An 18,821-nucleotide genomic window follows, 5' to 3' on the forward strand; every position below is an offset into this window, starting at 1 on the left:
CCCGTTAATGAAAAATCCGAGGGCGATTTGAATATCTTCTCTAGACAGAAAAGTGCAGCCTCAGAAACAGAAAGTACATATCGCTTCAGAAAGATAAAATCAGCGCCACCCCCCAGAGGAGCCGCAACATACCAGGGATAGGCTAAGAAGTGCAACGCGAGCGGCCAAGGACACTCTTCCACGGCTCCTCAGATACAAAGGGCACATCCTGTCAAGTAAGAACCCTAAAAAGGGGCCAGTAGCTGATCGCGTACTTTGGGGGCGTGAAGCGGCTTAGGCAAGGTATCTACTACTTTCCTATCACTGTTGTAATTAAAGGTGGGCTATCTTTATTCCCTGTATTTATCTATTGCCTGTATCTTTTAATATACGGCATGATCCGTGCCGTCTTACGCGGAAGCTCAGAGCGAACACATGGTAAGAAACGCGCTCGGCGTATGGATAAAACGAGGGCTTTATGATACTCTTGCAAACAGCTAATGACCGAGCGATAAAACGTTTTTAAGACTAAATGAACTATTCTATTTGGTATCATACGAATTAAACTGTGTACGAAACATTTCATAACCTCATCTCATGGTATTTTTGGTGCCGCTTCGTTCGTGCTGTTCCGATTATACCCCCAGAACAAACCGGTCCGTGAAACTCCGATTCACAATACCCGTCAACTCTTCCACCGCCCCCATCGCTCCGTCTTCATATTCCTCGCATGTGCAGAGGCGCCCTATGAAGGTGGCGGCGATGCCGTCTGCTAGGTTCTTGCTGAGTCCCCTGTCGAGGACTGCTGCGGCTGCTGCTGCTATTCCTTCTCCTCGTCCTGCGTGGCACATTCTTGCGCATCATTGAACGGCCCGGTCCCAGCCGGTGTCCTCGATCGGAAAACTCCCGGCGAGAGCGGTACCCCCCTGACTCCAAGTCCCCGCAGTCGGCTGCTTGGCGAACCCTGCATCTTCACCCTAACGGGACTGGGCGTGTGAGGATCTCCGGCGGTAGAGGCGGCGCCTCTCGAGTCGCCACGCTCCTCGTTGTCGAGCACCATGAGAGGATTGCTACTGCTCCCGGGTACATCATTCGTCTCGGGGTGTTCCGGTGTCGCTTCTCGAACGGCCGCGAGCCACGTCGGTGTCCAGTTCCACGACTCTGGACCGGCCGCGAGCTCCCTACTAATCTCCGACCTGGTTAGCATTAAATAAAGGGCTTATGTGGTGAAACGCGCGTGAACATACATTTTCTGTTGGAACCTCGGTCGGGCGCAACATGGCGCCAGCATGTGCCATCTCGGCCAAAGGCGCGACGTTATTGCCAGCAATCTCGTTCTCCCGAGCTGCGGTTGCGGTGATGCCATTGCCTCTCGTACCTGGATTTTGATTAACACCGGGAAGAATGAAATCAGGTCCAAAATCTTACATACCATCTGCGGTCTGTGTTTCAGGCTGCGCAGTAGCAAGTGCTGCTCGAATCGCAGAGGTGCCGAGAGTGACCATCTGCATCGTTTCCTCATCCTCTGGAACAATGGGCATTGTACAGGGCTGTTGATTCATCATTTGAGTTTCTTCAATGTATCTCAGTATTTCACTCTCTCTGCCTGTTATTTTCGTGCCGAGATATTTCATTGCTTCCCTCTCCAAGTACCGTTTGCCCGCCACGCGGTGCTTTTCCTGGTAGTGAACGAGCGCGGACTTGTAGTCCATGTCCTCGTCCGGGTGAATAGGACACATGGCAATGTAGTATCCGTTACGATAGCGGAGAGGCACTCGGTTGCCGAATCGCGCGCGGCAGTTTTTCAGCGAAGACTTGCGTTTTCGTATGTCGTTAATTTCGTTCATCTGTCGCAGCAACATGTCCCCGAGTTGTCTTCTGTCGACTGCAGATAGATGTTCTAACCCGTTCGCAGGCATTATGTCGTCGTAAAGTGGCCCTCGCCGCTTTTATTCTTTGTCAGGGCTTTGTGTTGAGACTGACGGGTGTGTGAGGTCGCACTTACTTCACTTTCTCTTCTCGCAGCGCCGGCCGCAGCAGAGTGCTGAACCCGAGTTCGGTTCTGGCGGGCCGTACGAGTGCTACGTCGTGTCGCCGCTGGGGTTCTCACGTTCATGCCTCGATTGGCAGTTTGGCCTTGTCCACTCGCCTTCGATTTGCCAGCATTCGAAGGCACTACCACGCGCGAGCGATACAACTCATAGATTTCTCGGTCTTTTTCGCTGCCCATCCCTAAGCGGCGGCGATTCTCGACAATTCGCGCCAGCATGGCCATGATTTCAGCATCGCGCTCTTCGCTTACTTCTGCTTCACCCTTATAGCCATCACGTATTTCCCTGGAAAGCTGGGCGAGCTTCTCCAAGTCTTTTTTCTTTCGTTGGTCGCGATAGTCGAATCTGATCCGCACTTCATCCGCTATGCGTTTGTCCGGCTCATCGTCAAAGGGCGTGAGGGAAACTCTTGAGCAAGACATGATGGGGAGAATAGTAATGACAAGTTATTGCGGTGCTTCTTTTATTTGAGGACGAGAGAATGCTAGCAAGGCAAGGGCAAGCTGTTGTGGGAGCAGGGGGACAACTGCCTCGCAAGTCAAGTCTCTTAGAAAATCTTCAAATCAATAGTTGAGGAAGGCAGCAACTTGGGCTATTTATATCCTGAGTTGAGAAATACGATTACGGTATGGTTATCACACAGCTAGCGTGGACAGGTACATATCCGTCTGATTTTAGAACGGGTTGGGTGACGTCTGGCTCTGCCACAGAACAGAGACTCAATCCACCCTAACGAAAAGATACGAGCCGCTAAGCCGCATTCTGTTTCCTTGTTTCCTTCCTTTTTTTGCTGTTCTGCGCGCTCAAGCTCTGTGGCGCAGGGGCCATGGAAAGTTCTCGCAAATCTCCGTTGCCAACTCGCCCACAAGGCTTAGCGACAATTATTCAACTTTACTAGCCGTTCCGCTCTGCCAAGTTCGAAGCTCAGCATAAGCAAAACGCAGCTACTGGTCATACATGACCAGGACCCTCGGAACGCTGTGTTCGCTCGACATTGTAACTGGGCAGAAGCCACTTGGGCGCGACGAGGTCTAGTGCACATTCATTTCGTACACCGTCACCAGAGTACATCAAGACGTCTCATGTTCACCATTCTTTCTCTTTAGCACTGGTACAAGGTGCTGTTGACGTGGCATCGGTCACGCCGTGTCGCTTCGAGTACATCGAGTCAGAGTCGTCGAGTTCAGGTCAGGGGGTGTGATCTGATTGTCATCCCCATCCAATATTTCGATGTTATCTACCAAGAAAAAAGCCCACTCCGCCTCGGGGAGGCCTCGCATCTGCCTAGTCTATCACTGTTACTTCATTCCAGCACCGCCGGATGCGCTTCCGGTATCAGCCACGGGGCGCTCTAGCCAACCTTGTGGGGTATAACGGCCGTAATAACGGGCTACCACGGCTCCGACTACTCGCCCGCCCGACATCACATCAAGAGTGAAGAATTATCTCGTGTCGTTCATCATTCGCAGTTACCGCATATCAATAATAAGCAAACTCATCAGTGCCTTGCAAAGCGGCCTTTGGAAAGGATTGGCCAGTTGTGGCGCACGGAACGTGCTCAATTCATTACACGGGAACCACACCCCTTTTTTACCAAAATCTTCTTATGACGTGTATTTCAACTAGCCGTCCCTCACGTTACACAAAGGCCTCCAAAAGCGGCCGGCTGAACAGACTCGACAAGCCCAGATACCAGTTTGCCCCACGTTCCTGCTTGTTGTCTCCTTTCTTTTGCATGAATTGTCTCGCAGCCTTACTTTTAGTGCCCAATAAACTGGAAAAAAGGACTTGCAAAGAGAGTTGAAGATTGTGCACGTGGGAACACGAGTTCACAGTGCTCGTTTTTACTTTGTGAGAATCGCTGTCGCTGAAGGGGCAAACATAGACTGTAGGACAAGTTCCGTGTCGAGATTTTGACGCGCTAAACTCTTTGATGTTGGTACGTCGTTCCATCAAACAGAGACATATGGATACAATTTTAAAAATATATTTCAGGCAGCCAATGGAACTAATATTGGGCAGCAGAGCAAGGCTGTGAGGGGAGTTGAGGACCTAGTTTGTTGTGTTATTGCGTTAACCTATCATTACCTGTCGCACCGCTCTTCCCTGTCTCTATCCTCTCCGCCCGATCCCACGCACTTCTTTTATTATTAAGTAGAGCCAGTGCAAAGAGTGACATTGCCTGCATACCTCTTCACTAAACTCTTAGCAACTATGGACAGAGTTTGTTTCGCTAATTCATGTTGCTGGGCCGTAGGATACAAGGAAACGTATCACATCAACTATAAACAAACACACATACCCTGTTATACCAGCCTATATCCTTGGGGGCCGCCTCGCCGATGCCAGCGCCAGCCTCCATAGCCCATACCCCACGCCCGTAGTGAGGAGCATCATACTGCCCTGCAGCGCCTTTGGCCCCGGCCACAACCTACCACTCCCACTCATCGACCCCGTCTGTTCCGCCTCCTCGTGCGCCGCTTCGCCCTTGGCCTGCCTCTCCTTCATATCTATGACCAGCTCACGCAGCGGATCATCCTGCAAGAACCGCTCCACGCGTCCATCCAGGCCCGACGTGCCGCCATAGTAGCGCGTGTTGAGGTACCGGAACGCGACCGCGTCCATGTCTTGCCAGTGCTCGAGGGCGTGCGCAATCAGGAACCCGCCGTCGTGCTTTGTCCGGTCCCACTGGTCGGCGAGCGCGCTGCTCCTGTACTTTTTGCGCTCTTCCGCCCGGACGACGGACAGGAACGCATTGAGCTCTTGCGAGATGTAGCCGTCGTAGGTGTGCTTCCAGGCCAGATTTGATATTTCAGTGTGTTTCAGCCACAGAGGAGGTATGAAGTACTGCACGGGCACGACGCGACTCCAGCCCCAGTCCAGCACTGCCGTGATCGCCATGCTGCGCTCATCCACCAGGATATTTTCCGGCGTAAAGTCGCCGTGGCTAAGGACAAAGTGCACAGGCGAGATTTTCGGGTCGAGCCAGAAGGTGGCGTGCTGGCGGAAGAGGTCCAGATGGTACAGGCTACTGTCAATCATGTCCGGGTCGACGCTGTCAGCGCCTTTGAAGAAAGCATTATATGCCGTGCGTATGAGCGTCTCTGTATAGTTTGAAGCGGTCGGTAGAGAATCGCCCTCACCGTAGCATTGTTTCTGTATGCGCCGTGGGTCGAGTCCCTTGAGCTCTTGGGTGTTGATGTCTTTGGTCGTGATGCCGCTGGAGACGCGGGGCTTGTTGCTCTCCGAGCAATATAGTGTGCCGAAAGACGGAAAGGTAAGTCTCCGCAGCTGAAGTACAATTCTCGCCAGCGATTTATGTAACTGGTTCTTCTTCTCCTTGTCCAGTGATTGAATATTGATGGAGCTCAATTGGGTACCCTCGACGTAGTCCAGTATCAGGTATATAGACAGAGAGCTGTCTGCGCCGTCCAGATTATAGGCCCGGACGGTCGGTATCGGTATATCTGTGTGGGCTTCCAAGTATCTAGGCAGCATTAGCGCATGCACATCCCAATCATGATTGTCCCGAACCTCACTCACTTCATCGTCGTCACTTCCGAAGTCAGCTTGGATCGGCCGCCGTGAGCAAAACATGGGCGTATCGGTATTCGGACCGTCCATCTCTCGTCCGTCGTCGCAAACTCAACAAAGTAGCAGATATTATAGCTGCCGTAGATTGCCGGCTGAAAGAAGCTGCAGGACTGCTTCGACGGGTGGTGCGAAGACGCCAGGCGCAGGACGTCGCGGTCCTTGACGCTGGAGATGAAGGCCTGGCGCTCTGCCTGAATGCGGCTCGCGACCGAGGCGTCATTGAATTGCTGCGGTCGCCCCATTGTGCAAAGCGAATAATTCAAATATGCAGTGAAGGATAAGTGAATTTCTCAATCCCGATCGGCGGCCGTTGAAGCGGGCTTGTCGGTGGTGCCGACTTTCCGATCGCCCTAGGAGTCGCCTTCTGCGGAAACTGCGGGTCCTAGAGGAGCAGGTTGGCGGAGATGGCTCTCAAGAATGACAATGTATGTCGATATGGAGCTCTATTGCTATAAGAAGCCAGGAGCCATCTCTAGCGCAGCATTGATGTCGGGAGGAGAAGTGACGAGATCTTGGGAGTGGACCGGCCGGAGCTTCAAGCTTCACTTAAGCGAGAAGCTATGGTGGATCTACATATAGCGCTGCAACCGTCCGCTGCGAATCTAGCCTCGGCAGGCGGGGACGACTAGCACTTCTCCGCACTCAAGCAATGACATACGATTCATGGCTTTTCAAACAAGCCTTTGAAAAATGGTAGCTTAGACGATGTAGAGCCAAAGGTCGTGTCTTCATCACAAGCCATGCGCTCATTCATATTTCACAGTTATTCAGGGTCTGACAATGCAGATATAAGCAGGTGGTCTTTTGTGTCTTAAAGTAGCCTGTGTATATATCTTTACCCTATTTCTACATCGGAAAAAAGGGCAGGCCTGTAAGTAACTCGAAGAAAATATATAGGAAACGAAAAAAAGGGCCAAAAACAGAAAACCACAGTTGCATATATGTCAAGTATGTTCGTTAGAGTCGTAGCGGTTGCGACAAGCACAAACCAATGAGCTCGAGCGAGGAGCTCAAGTCAGGAACCAAGAGAAGTAGCAAAAAACAACAAAGAGTAATAACCGTCTTCATGCAAATAACCAACGCCATTATCAGGACCCCAAAAACGTTGCAGTGAGTTGTGTATGTGTGTAGGCGTCGTTCGATTAGTCGGGTGTTATGATGCATGACAAAAAGAGAAATCGCCAAGTTATAAAGCAAAGGGTACTTGTCCTGAGTCTCGCGAGACTCCTCACTTTTGTGTAGCGTGAATATTTTGCGAAAACAATTAATCCGACTCCTAGATGCGGCCTATCTGGCTCGTGCTCGCGCGGCTTCGCTCATCCTCCTCAATCACGTCGCTCAGTCGCGTGGGGTGGTGGTGTCGCTGTACCGTCTCCCAGCCTGGCGCGCCGTAGCCCTCGCCCGAGTAGTCCTGTGGGTTGGGGTGAGCGCCTGTCCATTGACCGTTGTTGGGATTGCTGCCGCCGGGCGCGCCAGAGGCTGGCGGCTCGTGGCCACCGCTAGGCGGGTTGGTAGTTGCGGGGGTTTCGTACTCTTCTGCTTCCTGCTCCGAACCCGAGTAGGTAGACGGCGGCGCCAGGTAGGGAATCTTCTCGCCGTGCACATCGAGGATCGGCTGGCCCTGTGCGTCTAGTACGTACTCGTGCTCGCGATAGTCGGCCTCCTCTTGCGGTGCGCCGCGTTGGCCGCTGCCTGAGGCTTCGGCCTGGGCGTAGTAGCCGCTGTTGCTGCCGGCGGCGCCTGTCGAGCGGTGCTCAGTCGGCGTGCGACTCGTCTCGGTGGTCTGGTACGCTCCAGGATCTCTAGTGCTGGTTTGTCTGCCCGAGTGACTCTGCGACATGGGAACTACTTGGACACCGCCGACAATAGTGGGGTGGCCAGCTTGGAGAGACAGCGTGCGATCGCGTTCCTCTTGCTCACGGCGACCGAGCTCTTCCCAGGCGCGACGAGCTTCTTCTTTCGAAATGGCCAGCTCTTTGCGCATCTCTTGGAGCTGCTTTTGTGTCTTGGAGACGCCACGTTCGTTGTCGACCGCATCGCGAATAGCATCTGATCGTTCTCGTCGTTCTTTTTCGAGGGCCTTTTCGAGCAGCGCATTCACTTCCTGGGCGCGCTCCAGCTCCGACCGGGTTTCAAAGAACCATCGCTGGAATTTGCGTTCGGAGCTTGCTCGGAGACGCTGCAGTTCGACAACGGCGTGGAATAGATTGGCGCCAGCCGCGGATAAGTCGGTGACTTGACGAGCAAGTTGCTGGCTGAGGGGGTCTTTGTTTACGTCATCTTTATTTTGTTCAAGCTTCCTGATCCAGTAGCTGGTGAGGCCCTCCCAATGCGCTGACAACGTCTCCCATCGCTCAAAGGCATGGGGGAAGGAGTTGCGCGGCTTGGCAGGCTCGGTCGCCGCTGGCGCGGGTTCTGGTTGTCGAGCCTCGGATGCGCGCCGTTGTTGCGCAGCGGACCCCTGGGAAAGGTACGCTTGTGACGGCGGCTGCTGAGATGCGGCTGCCGCTGGAGGAGGGGCTTGCGCGGGCTGTGTGTTGCTGGGTATCCTTTGGTGAGCTTGGGCTCGCTCTTGCGATGCTTGCGATTGGCGTTGAGCGGCAGCTTCAGCTGCTTGTTGTTGTGCAATGTTGGCACTTTGCCTGTCGGCGCCTTGCCTGTCAGCAACGCCAGCTGACTGTCGCTCTGAGTTCCGTCTGCGCATCTCTTCTAATTGGCGTGCTTCTTCTTCTGCGCGGGCTTGTTCGGTTCGCTGTTTCTCCGCAGCTTCACGCCTCGCTTCCCTCGCCGCTCGCTCCATCATGATCATGCGGGGTCCGCGAATGCCAGATGGCGAGCTAGTTGGGACAGGGACAGCGCCAGGGCGGGGGGGAGCTGCGCCAGTCGTCGGCGGAGCGGGCCCTCGGTGGCCAGAAGGTATCGAACCGCTACCAGCGGCCAATAGATCAGCCATGTTGGAGGATTCCTCGATCACGTCCGGGGTGAAGGGATTAGGGTAGCGCAAGGCTTCCTCGAGTGCGTAGAGGATTGCGCCGTGCGTGCGCTTTGAGACTCGTACGACCGGGTGTGCGTTGGAGGCGCCACGATCGTGGGAGGAGTATGCTGGAGGATAGCCGTCCGGGTCAGGCTGCGTCGTAGAAGTGTCGTCTACCTCGGTCAAATTTTGCTGCGAGAGCTGGCGGTATCGGCGAGCAGCAGAGCGGCGGCGTGCGGAGGTGTTGGAGGTCTCGAGCGCCGAGACGACCGAAGGCGGCTGTGGTTCACTCTGCGCCGAAACGGCACTGTGAGAGCGGCCAATGGATGCGGAAGCAATGTGCGCTGGGCGCTCAGGGAGAGACGGCGACAGAATCTGGGGCGGCGATGCTGGGTTTCGAGTTTGGGAGAGTGAAGAGAGCGAGGAGATTTTGTCTGAGGGGTCTGACTGAGTCTGCTGGCGTTGCGGTGGACGAGGCTGGGGCCCGGAAGACGATTGAATGTCGTCAGAGCCAGAACCACTCGGGCGAGGACTGCGCAAGTGTCCGGCGCCTCGTGGCGTGGGAATTGTGGACAGAGCACCACCGGCTCAGGCGAGCCGGTGATGGGAGAAAGTTTAGCGACGACCTAGGGCGTGCGCGCTGGTGCTACCGGCGGCGCAATGGGAGGGAGCTTGCGACGATGGCAAGACTCGAGCAACGGATGCGCAAGACCTTGTCCGGGCGGTATCGGTGCTGGCGGCGAGGTGCAATGGGTCCTCGGAGCACTGCAGAGAGTCGTCCGGAGAGGAGAAGCTGGAATGCGGCCGCGAGCGACTTGGCGGTAGGACAGGCAAAAAAAAGGGAGCGAGACGATGAAATTGGCGAGGTCACACAAAGAGAAAGTGGAAACGGCGCCTGTCGTCTAGTGTGCTCTCCGTGTCGCGAGGGCAATTGTGGAATGAGGGAGGACGAGATGGGAGAGAGAGGCAGAGACAAGGCCTCAAGCAGTAGTTTGAGCGGCCGAGGACAATGGAATCGTCATGGGGAGACCCCGGGCAGTGAGGAAGAGAAGCGGTGGCCGGGAAGGAGGAAAGCGAGGAGAGGAAGATTGACCCGGGATTGTTCAGGTAGGCAAGGCGGTAGGTAGCGGCCCGTTGTCGCGGCCCAGACGAATGGGCGAGGGCAGAAAAAAAAAGATGGTGGCTAGGAAATCGAAAGACGGGAGTGGATGAGGCCGGGCGATGGCGTTGGCCCAACTCAACTTGGTGTGGTTAGTGAGCAAAAAATCGGGTGGCTGGTGTTGAGTTAAAGTGGTGGGTGTGGGTTGGCTTGGACTGGGCGGTGCGCTGGCTGGCGCTGGCTGGCTGGCGCTGGCTGGCTGGCGCTGGTATCTGGTGCCCGTCTTTTTTCTCAAGTGGCTTTGCCAGCTGTCAGCGTCCGTCCGTCTACCGTGGCAGCGGCAATGGCAGTGGCACAGCGTCATGGCCTGCCAACTGCTGCTGCCCGCCTGCGCCACATCTTGCTACCCAGTCAGTCCTCCGTAACTAACATGTACCGCTCCCTCGGTGGAAATTGGATTGTCATGGGATAATCAAACAAGAAGGGAAAAAAGGAGCCGAAAGAAGAAATTATAGCAATGCAACAAGGCAAACAAAAATTCGTCAATTTAACATCAACCTCCCAGCAGCGCCGTGTACAATTGCTCTACCCAACTACCCAGTGCCAGGTACCGCCTCCTCCGTTTGCTCTCTGTCCTCGGCAAAGCATTGACTTTGCTTCGACAGCACGCACCACGTTTGAGAAATTTGCAATTCAGCAGCCGCATCATCAGGCAAAACATCAATGTTCCCAATGATATCAAGCAATGCCAAGCACTGAACAGCAACGATTCAAACAGACACTGACGAGAGGCTCTACTGTTCGCTGACAATCAGACTCGTCCACAGAGCAGGCCAGGCACTTTAACCATCAGCCACCTCGAGACCGACCATACACCGCATCGCACTGCGCCATCTCACTCCCATTGCCGCGCTTTTCCAATCTGTTACACAATCAGGCACCGCAAAGGACGTGCGCGCATCTCCTCCACCAGCGTACCGTGCGGCGCCCATCGCAATGGGTACCCAAAACCCAATCCAGCATTAACAAGCCTGCGCTTCGACGCTGCCAAAGGACGTAGCGGGCATCTCCAACAACTCTTTGCAAGACCAAGAGCCCGATCCGTGGTTCGTCGGACTCGAATGGCCCTGCCTGACAGTCTCATTATGGTGGGGGCTCGTGACAGCCCGGCCTCGCGGTGCGGGCGCCACTTGTCGCAGCTCAATTCTCAGTCCCGGCTCTCGAGGAAAGTGGTTCGAAGAACAAAGAGATGAAATCGAGATTGAAATGCATGGATCTACTGTAGCTTATCGGATCCTATTCACCGTGGCAATCTGGTGCTGCATTGGCTCGCAGTCACATTCTCCAAAATCCATGTAAACCATGCCCGCATTGCACCTCTCAGGAGCGGTAGGCGTCCGCCCTTGTTACATGTCACTTTCCATCACACATTGACGACACACGTGCACTGGGCCGATCAGAGAAGTGCGACCCTGAAAGAAGCAATCCAGCGAAACTCTGTTCCTCCTATTGTAAAAAGTCGCTTTTCAGCCCAGATAACCGCATCGCCGCGGTTTCTGTCCAGTCTTCCCTTTGGCCAGCCCTCCTTTCCTTTGCAACATCACAATGATTACTCAATATTGTGGAGTACTAGCGTGGGCACTAGTTACCCTCGGGACCAGTGGGCAGATCAGGAACGGGCGACGGTCGTGGCGCCCAGCCAAGTTGCGGCCCCTCGCATCCACGACGAGTTAGCGCTGGTTGGGCAGCGCTGTTGGCGATGGGCTGCTGCAGCCCAAGTATTTAGACTCCAGCCTCCCCGAGACAGGGCATCACCAGCTTTTAGAAGCTTTTCGTGGGCGTTGGTGCCGTAGTAAGTGCGACGCTGGCATTGAAACGCTAGTGCATGTTCTCTATCCGGGTGTTGTAGAGCTGTTCGATTTCCTGTACTCTGGGGACCTCATCGGCTGTGATCAAGTTGATGACTGGACTTTTTCGGCCAGAGTGTCTACCAAGACCAGTACGATGAATGTAATTCTCAGGATTCGCGGGCAATTCGAAGTTGACGATGAGAGTCATTTGCTGCACGTCGAGACCGCGAGCGAGCATCTCAGTGGCGATTAGTACACGAGAAGCACTGGCGCGAAAGCCTGCCAATATATCAGCACGGTCGATAGCGCGCATGTCGGCATGCATCGCAGAGGTAGCCAAGCCACGGTCGGTGAGCTTCTGCTCCAGCCACTCCACCTTTTTGCGCCTGTTGCAGAAGATGATCCCTCGGGCGAGCGCGGAGCTCTCGTATAACTCGGAAAGGATATCGAGCTTGCGCTCCTCCGTCTCAACAACTATATAGGACTGCTTGATACCATCGAGGGGATATTCGGTTTTGGCCACAGTGATGTATAAAGGGTCGTGCATCAATTTTGCGGCGGTTTCGAGCATACAATGTGGCGTTGTTGTTGAGAAGAGGATGAATTGCGTAGACTCTGGCAGAAGTTCATGTATACCGCAGATCTGCTCAGCGATGTTACGTGATAATAACTCATCGGCGTCATCGAGAAAGAGTACGTTTATATTCTCTGCTGTGATTGTACCAGATCGAAGCATATTGTAGACCTGGCTCGGTTCGCCAATGACGACTTGTTGAGCATCGTGGAGTATACCCATGTCATCGCCAGCGTCTGACTTGAAAATGTTGGCAGGGTGGCTAATCTGCATGAAACGACCCATGCCACTGATAGTCTTCTGGATCTGTCCAGCAAGATCCTGGTTGGACACTAGAATCAAAGCTTGGCAAGCCTTGATATCGGGATCAATCTTCTGAAGGACAGAAATGCAGAGTGCAGATGTCTTGCCGGTGGCAGACTGCGCGACAACAACGATGTCGTGACCTTTGACTTGATTGTAAGTCTCACTATCTCATATACTGTATGTCACTATCACCCCTTCTTCACTTACCTTGGATTACAGGCAGTATGACGCGTTGCTGTAAAGCAGACGGGCCGTCGAAGCCGTACTCGTAGACCCCACGACGGAGATCGCTTCCAAGGGCCATTTTCTCGAACGAAACTATAGTTGCATCATAGCTGGACTCGACCAGACCTGCGGACAAACGTATTTGGTCAGTTGATAACAGCCAGGTTTACATTAATCTCGCCTGGAATGGGGCCGTACTAGAGTCATGGTCAAAAACAACCTCACGTACCTGCTTCAATATCGTTCAGGCCGTGGTGGACCATAATGGCGAATGTATCGTGGCGAGTATCTCTGCGGACGAACTTTAAAATCTTTGGATAATATTTAGCGTTGCGCTCTGAACACCGTTCGTTGGATGTGCGAGAAAAAAGAAGCGCTCTTTGAGAATTCACCCGGTCTAGCACACTCTCAGGATTCGTCATCATGATGGATGAGTGGTTAAGCCTACTCGGTGGTGGCCGCGCTAGCCTCTGATTTGGTAATGCGTAGTAGCGGCGATTGTACGGATAGTCCCTTCTGCTTCGTCGTAGTCCAGCTTTCTCTCTGCTCCAGGTAAGCGCTTTAACTGCGTGCTTCTGTGGAAAAAACCAAAAAGTCGCCTTTGTTTTCGCTTCCGAGTCGACTCCAGTAATCAGACATGGCTGCAGCGTAAGGCAAGGGCAACATCTCGATCTGGCGATCTTCAGGCGTCGGCAGGGGTGCGAGCCTAGACCGCGTATTCTACCACCAGAAAAACAAATCAAATGAAGATTTTAACGAGAGCTGTGCAAGACTTTTGTTCCTGATTGCGGCACCCGATAGTCGATACATGTCTACAATAGGGAGTGATCACTGCTACTGGACAAGTGGTAGTAGATGGTGATTCGAGCATTAGCGAAAGATGAACGGAGCGGCCTCTCCGTCCACAGCGACAAACCAGGGCCAGCAGGATGCAAAACGGAGAAGAGCATGGCGATAGAGCGGAAACAAGGATAGACAACCCCATCCAAAACATGGGTCCGATCGTGGTCAGACAGGTCGAGAACCAACTGTGTTGCACGGGAAAAAGCCCTCATGCTACCAGCCGGGTGGCTTGTCTTGCGTTCGGCACCGCGTCAGAGTCGCGTTGTGAGGTAAAAATCGCCGGGGCCTGTCTGCTAGTTAGCCCGTCTTGCCCATCTGTGCCTTGCAGGAACAAAGGTGAGACACGCAGCCCGCCATGATCGTAATCCCACCACACCGCAGAAATCGCGCCAGGTACCGGCGGTCCAGCACGAAAAGAGCATGCCTCTCGCGAGGGGTCGGGGGCTTGGAAAGCACGGCATGGTAAACTGCGCTGTGGATAAGACTTCGTGATGCTTGTGGTGGTGGCGTGTCGATTTGGCCTGGAGGAATCGCATTGGAGCCTTTCACGTGACCAACCTGCCAATTGGGAGCTAGACGGAGCATATTTGATTCATTTCGCCAGGACTTTAATAGCCCTTCCAATTTACTAGGCGGGGCAGACCACGTTTCGGGATGAAGTTGTCCGGCGGCGTGCGACCAATTGCCTCGCCAAAGGATGTCGAAGTCTGGTGGGACGGGATCTCGTACAATTTACATCTGGTCGATTGTAAGTCGCGTGCTTCCTCGTCTGCCTTTCCTCACAGCCGAGAGACATCGCGAAGCCGCATGCCAACAATGTGGGGGAAGCGGCCTGGGATTCAGCCCAGCGGGTTGTTTCGCATCTGCAGCGGCCACGGCCGCGATGGGGTGCTGTATTGGGGATACGCCAACGTACAAGCCTCGTTCGGCCTCAACTAGAGCTGTCTCGGTCCCCAGATTATCACGAGAGTCGGCATGCCTCGCCGCTGATAATGGATACATGTCGCGCCTAGTATGAAGCTACGGATCTAGACCTCTCTTTGTTCCTCTGGGATCTTGACGAGACGCGCATACGCACACCATCTTCGGATAATTGCTGTACGGTTGAGAAACTGCGTTGTAATCATGGCGGTCATGGTCTCTAGCTTTGCTAGAAGGCGAATGGGAGACATATCGGTTGCTTTTTCTTGCACTGAGATACCGGGCAATTGAACCTACCACGGCAGTATAATAAACGAGTGAAAGACACTCTTGCTGTGCTGCATTTGCGGGGAGCGACACTAGATGTGGCATGTCGAGGAATGCCCGGGCGAGCGTTAGCAGCATCCTTTGAACCAGCATCTTAGCGCAGAACAAGATAGCTATAAACGTACCATGGAGAAAAAAGGGTGAACCAAGCCTCAGCAATCCTCTAGACAGGATAATCGGAATCGAATTTTGGCCCCGCGTTCCTCGAAGCCCGAGAGCGACAAGGGGTACGCAGGCAAGACCAAGTTGCGCATCGCACTCAAGTACAGTGTACAATCTCTGTGACGGCTTCCCAAAGAGACACCAGGTCTAGACTCATCTTCCAGCCCGTCCCCCCGGAGAGAGAGGGAGTATCCATGAGACAGCCATGGGCTCTGCTATTTCTGATGCCGATCACGAGCGTCGAGTGACGCCGAACCCTCACGGGTCGACCCGTCCACCCGCAATGAGGCGAGCGACTGCGGTAAAGTTTGAGAGTACTCCGAATTTCTCGCATGCCAGGATAAAGAAGTGAGACGTTGCGGTGAAGCAAAATCTCTGTTTGGAAACATGGAAGCGCAACATTGTCTAGAGGAAGCCGAAAGCTTAGTTGAAGAGAAGAGAGACAAGGAGAGGGACGGGCGTTTGAAATTTTGATGTTGGAGTCACCAATTTGGTGGGGCTCAATCCGAGAAATTGCGCCTGACAGGCGAGGCAGCCACGTATTTGGCTGGCCTACCCTATAGCAGAATTGACAAAGAATAAATCAACGTCTCTACTCTAACGCGCCTTTGGGTCTGCTTGATTTCGCCACAATTTGATAAACTCATCAATAGCCTCGCTTGAAAGTTTTAGACAGCTGCTCTTGATGCTTGGGTGACAAGGGATGTTGAGGTGGGCACTCGCAATGCCCGAAATAGCTCCGGAAGCATGATCAGGATAAAAAAACGTTGCGATTAGGAAAAGAGCCGCCAAGTGGCTAACAAGACAAACTCGTTTGGAAGCTGAACAATGTACTATATTTTGTCTCGGTTGAATTCTATATTCTGCAACATGTGACTGCACTCTGTAGCTGAGAGCTGCACATCATCACCGCGTCGCTGTGGCTGTGCTCTGCGACAGATGTCAATTAATATAAAATAGCGCGCCATGATTGCCAACCCGCCTCTCGAAGTCCCTAGATCGCAATCGGCAAATGTACATGGGACGAAATATCCGCATCGACCACGAGGTAGATCGCAGTATTTGCGGCGCACGGCCGCGGCCCGGATCTGCAAGCGCCTCGTGAGGAGGAGGATGCGCTGCATCCACGCAAACCCATGGTAGCACTGCATATGCGATGCCAATGCTCGTCCTTGGGAAAAAGAAAAAGAGACACCCGCCCTAAGCCGGGAACACGCGTCGATCGGACATTTCTTTCCGCTACTTTCGCTCGCCGCTAATACGGCGCAACAGGGCACGGAATCATACCTCGTACAGCAGCAGCAGCAGCAGCAGCAGCAGCAATGCGGCCTGCCTCAACAGCCCCCTGCAGGTGACAACCGGTCAAGTCCTAGGCCAGTGTCAATAATCCCCCCCTGTTCCCAATCTAGCACAACATCCAATCGGGGAATAAGAGGCAGGGAATCCTGGTCACAGGTGTCATGGGCTCACGAAACATGGTTTACACGATCCAGGACATGGCCGAGAGCGATCGGGGTCGCATCTGGACGCTCCTTGCGCTAAACGCCTTCTAAAACATTCGTCCTCTGTACACTGTGGAAAGAGAAAAGTTGAGAAACCGCTAAATCTGAGATATGGAGGTTTCCTGGATTTTCGCCGATAGTGAGACATCTTGGCTTTCATGGCGTGGTGTAGCCCATGGAGTGGGCTGGTTTGCTGGTCACTGGTGCAGCTCATGCGCAAGACCTGGGGGCGAGCGGCGGGTCAAAGTCAGAGACATGACCTGGGTTTCGTTGATGGCACGCTACCGCAGAAGGTTTGGGATTGACCAGATGCTGTCCGATAGGACGGATGCAGGCCACGAGGCTGCGTCTGCGACTGATATACTTGATTGTGGTGGCTGTTTAGTCAAAACTCTATGCTCGTCGCTTGTGAAGATCTACGATCTCCTATTCAAATAAGTACCGCGGCGGCTAATTTCATGAGCAGAACAGGTAATTGGCAAATTATGGCGATTGAGATGCCTTTCGAAGTATAATTCCCAATAGAATACCCTGACAAGCTATATCGATCCCCTACCAAACTCCTCGCCAGGGCGAATATACCCTCTCGGCGTAGCTGAATGCAGGTGCAGCTATATGGATGCGCCCTCTCATTCAGTGGCATCCGATGCAGACCGGAGGCCGCTCCTTCGGTCTAGACTTTTGGCGCCGAAAGAATAGAAAAGTCTAGACATCTGCTTTGCGCTCATGCACTCTGCATCTGGACGAGCGGATGCAGCAAATCGCCTCAATGACGCGAGCCAGGCACGTAGACAGCGTGGCATCAAGATGGGACTGTAATCTGTACAACGGTTTACTATCAAGACAACGTATTCAACTCTCCCGTCGACCAAAGAGCCTGGGGATGCGCCGCCTCAAAATCCAACGACAACCCACTGGCCACCCACACCTTTCACATTTTGTGAGACACAGCTGCCACTTTACCAACATTGTAGCAGCAAGGCTAGCTCACCAAAGGTTGCCGTGTCTGACATTGTACTTATCTCGTAAGGTCATGAGTTTCTCTCGGACTCTTCAGTTGGGATGATCTATCACTTTGCGTGGCCAACTTACTCAGCTTGCACGCTTGCCCGGCAAGAAGCCGTGCTGCAGGAACGGGGCCTTCGCGGAGGACGCCGAACTTGCCAAACTTGAAGCGCATCGCCGAAAAGAATCATCCCATTGCAGAGGTCTAGAACACCGCAGTCGTCACATTTCGGATTCCGGATCTTTGGAAAATTTTTTTTTACATTTCTCTTTTTATTCAATCGATTTAGCCCTGGTGCATGATTTCGCCCAGTTAGTAGCATCAAGGCGGGGACCAGCAAGAAGACTCGACGAGACCCCTCCTCCTCCCTTGCGTCAAGCATTCAATGCGCAAACCGCTGCCGTTTCTTTCTTCTCCCACTACAGTAGTAGATCGTGGCGAATAGGGGAAAAAGAAAAGGGAGAAGCATTGTCGAAAAATGAATAAAACCCCCCGAAAAGTAAAAACGCTATTTAATGCAGGCTTAAACTCTGTGCCCGTCGCGGGCGCGTCACGGGCATTTCTCCGCCCTGCAGCCAGAAAGTGGTTCCCGTTCCCCCTATTGCATGCCTTTTGCTTTTTGGGTCGCCTTGCATTTTGCTTTTTTCTTCGCCATTCAGTCCCGACAATGCGGCACCGCTGCAGTCCCATTCAATGCACTACCGGCATCTCTTTCTGGCCAGTCATTATCTGTAACTGAGGTATAGCGTGGCCGGAGAATCCGACCCTTGATGGTCCTGTTCCCTTGAGATCCGCCAATGCAGCCAAGCCAAGGGCAGACGGAACGTCCCCTCCAATGCCGACGCCGAGTCTAAATCAGCCGCCCCTACGGATACTGGCAATGGCGTTGTGGTAAAGAGAGGGGAAAAGTGATTGGGTGACACGATAAAGGGCACACACACAGCTCTCGGGGTCCTCTCTCTGCTCGGTCCGCAGTCCATCGCGCGACCGGCCCGTTTCTCCCACAGCTGCGGGCTTGCTGCATCTGGGCACACAACTTTCTTTGACCCGGCTTTCCGTCTGTCAGGCACACATTTTTGCCAGGGCCGGTGCCTTGCGTAGTCCATGGTGTCATGGCTGCTCAACTGCCTCTCTGCCTCTCCGCCTCTGTTTCCCAGCCCTTGCCAGGCTGCTTAATGTCGTAGTCTATTCTGTCATGGGCCATGGTCACCAGCGCTCATCCGATCGTTATGATGCCAGACGCCGCAGTAAGTGGTGGCAAAAACAAGCCACCGGGCTGGGTAGAATACCAGTCGTATGGTAGGCTACTCTCTCAACGATCGACTTGCACAGAACATTGCCTAGTTGAGCGCTTTAGGGTGGCCGCACCCACCCAGCGGACTGGCAAGACCGTCTCCGCCCGGGCTGC

The 18,821-nt window shown here is 53.7% G+C and overlaps 5 protein-coding genes across 7 annotated transcripts; 1 reads left to right on the forward strand and 4 right to left on the reverse strand.

Moving 5' to 3' along the window:
- Window positions 1–799: 799 nt before the first annotated feature.
- Window positions 800–2,452, reverse strand: LMH87_001955 (uncharacterized protein; the record flags this gene model as incomplete). 2 transcript variants are annotated; one of them, XM_056193327.1, is made up of 4 exons in its annotated part: window positions 800–1,168; window positions 1,227–1,357; window positions 1,412–1,925; window positions 1,985–2,452. In XM_056193327.1, the coding sequence occupies 4 exons, from the start codon at window positions 2,450–2,452 to the stop codon at window positions 800–802; spliced, it is 1,482 nt and encodes a 493-aa protein (XP_056050377.1). The 2 variants fall into 2 exon arrangements, with proteins under 2 accessions (XP_056050377.1, XP_056050378.1); XM_056193328.1 differs by having other exon boundaries at window positions 1,161–1,163.
- A 1,894-nt stretch (window positions 2,453–4,346) lies between these two features.
- On the reverse strand, window positions 4,347–5,866 carry LMH87_001956 (uncharacterized protein; the record flags this gene model as incomplete). The annotated part of the gene is made up of 2 exons (XM_056193329.1): window positions 4,347–5,517; window positions 5,574–5,866. 2 exons carry the CDS (start codon window positions 5,864–5,866, stop codon window positions 4,347–4,349), a joined length of 1,464 nt encoding a protein of 487 aa, XP_056050379.1.
- A 1,096-nt stretch (window positions 5,867–6,962) lies between these two features.
- LMH87_001957 (uncharacterized protein) lies at window positions 6,963–8,577 on the reverse strand (the record flags this gene model as incomplete). The annotated part of the gene is made up of 4 exons (XM_056193330.1): window positions 6,963–7,035; window positions 7,157–8,039; window positions 8,084–8,281; window positions 8,550–8,577. 4 exons carry the CDS (start codon window positions 8,575–8,577, stop codon window positions 6,963–6,965), a joined length of 1,182 nt encoding a protein of 393 aa, XP_056050380.1.
- A 1,637-nt stretch (window positions 8,578–10,214) lies between these two features.
- LMH87_001958 (uncharacterized protein) lies at window positions 10,215–10,482 on the forward strand (the record flags this gene model as incomplete). Its single annotated transcript, XM_056193331.1, has 2 exons — window positions 10,215–10,304; window positions 10,363–10,482. The coding sequence occupies 2 exons, from the start codon at window positions 10,215–10,217 to the stop codon at window positions 10,480–10,482; spliced, it is 210 nt and encodes a 69-aa protein (XP_056050381.1).
- Window positions 10,483–11,575: 1,093 nt separating this feature from the next.
- Window positions 11,576–14,871, reverse strand: LMH87_001959 (uncharacterized protein; the record flags this gene model as incomplete). 2 transcript variants are annotated; one of them, XM_056193333.1, is made up of 10 exons in its annotated part: window positions 11,576–12,567; window positions 12,635–12,778; window positions 12,882–12,989; window positions 13,045–13,049; window positions 13,101–13,195; window positions 14,125–14,233; window positions 14,412–14,504; window positions 14,574–14,645; window positions 14,714–14,775; window positions 14,869–14,871. In XM_056193333.1, 10 exons carry the CDS (start codon window positions 14,869–14,871, stop codon window positions 11,576–11,578), a joined length of 1,683 nt encoding a protein of 560 aa, XP_056050383.1. The 2 variants fall into 2 exon arrangements, with proteins under 2 accessions (XP_056050383.1, XP_056050382.1); XM_056193332.1 differs by having other exon boundaries at window positions 11,576–12,573.
- Between the last annotated feature and the right edge of the window lie 3,950 nt (window positions 14,872–18,821).

Source organism: Akanthomyces muscarius, chromosome 3 (genome assembly GCF_028009165.1).
Source record: "Akanthomyces muscarius strain Ve6 chromosome 3, whole genome shotgun sequence".
Lineage (NCBI taxonomy): Eukaryota > Fungi > Ascomycota > Sordariomycetes > Hypocreales > Cordycipitaceae > Akanthomyces > Akanthomyces muscarius.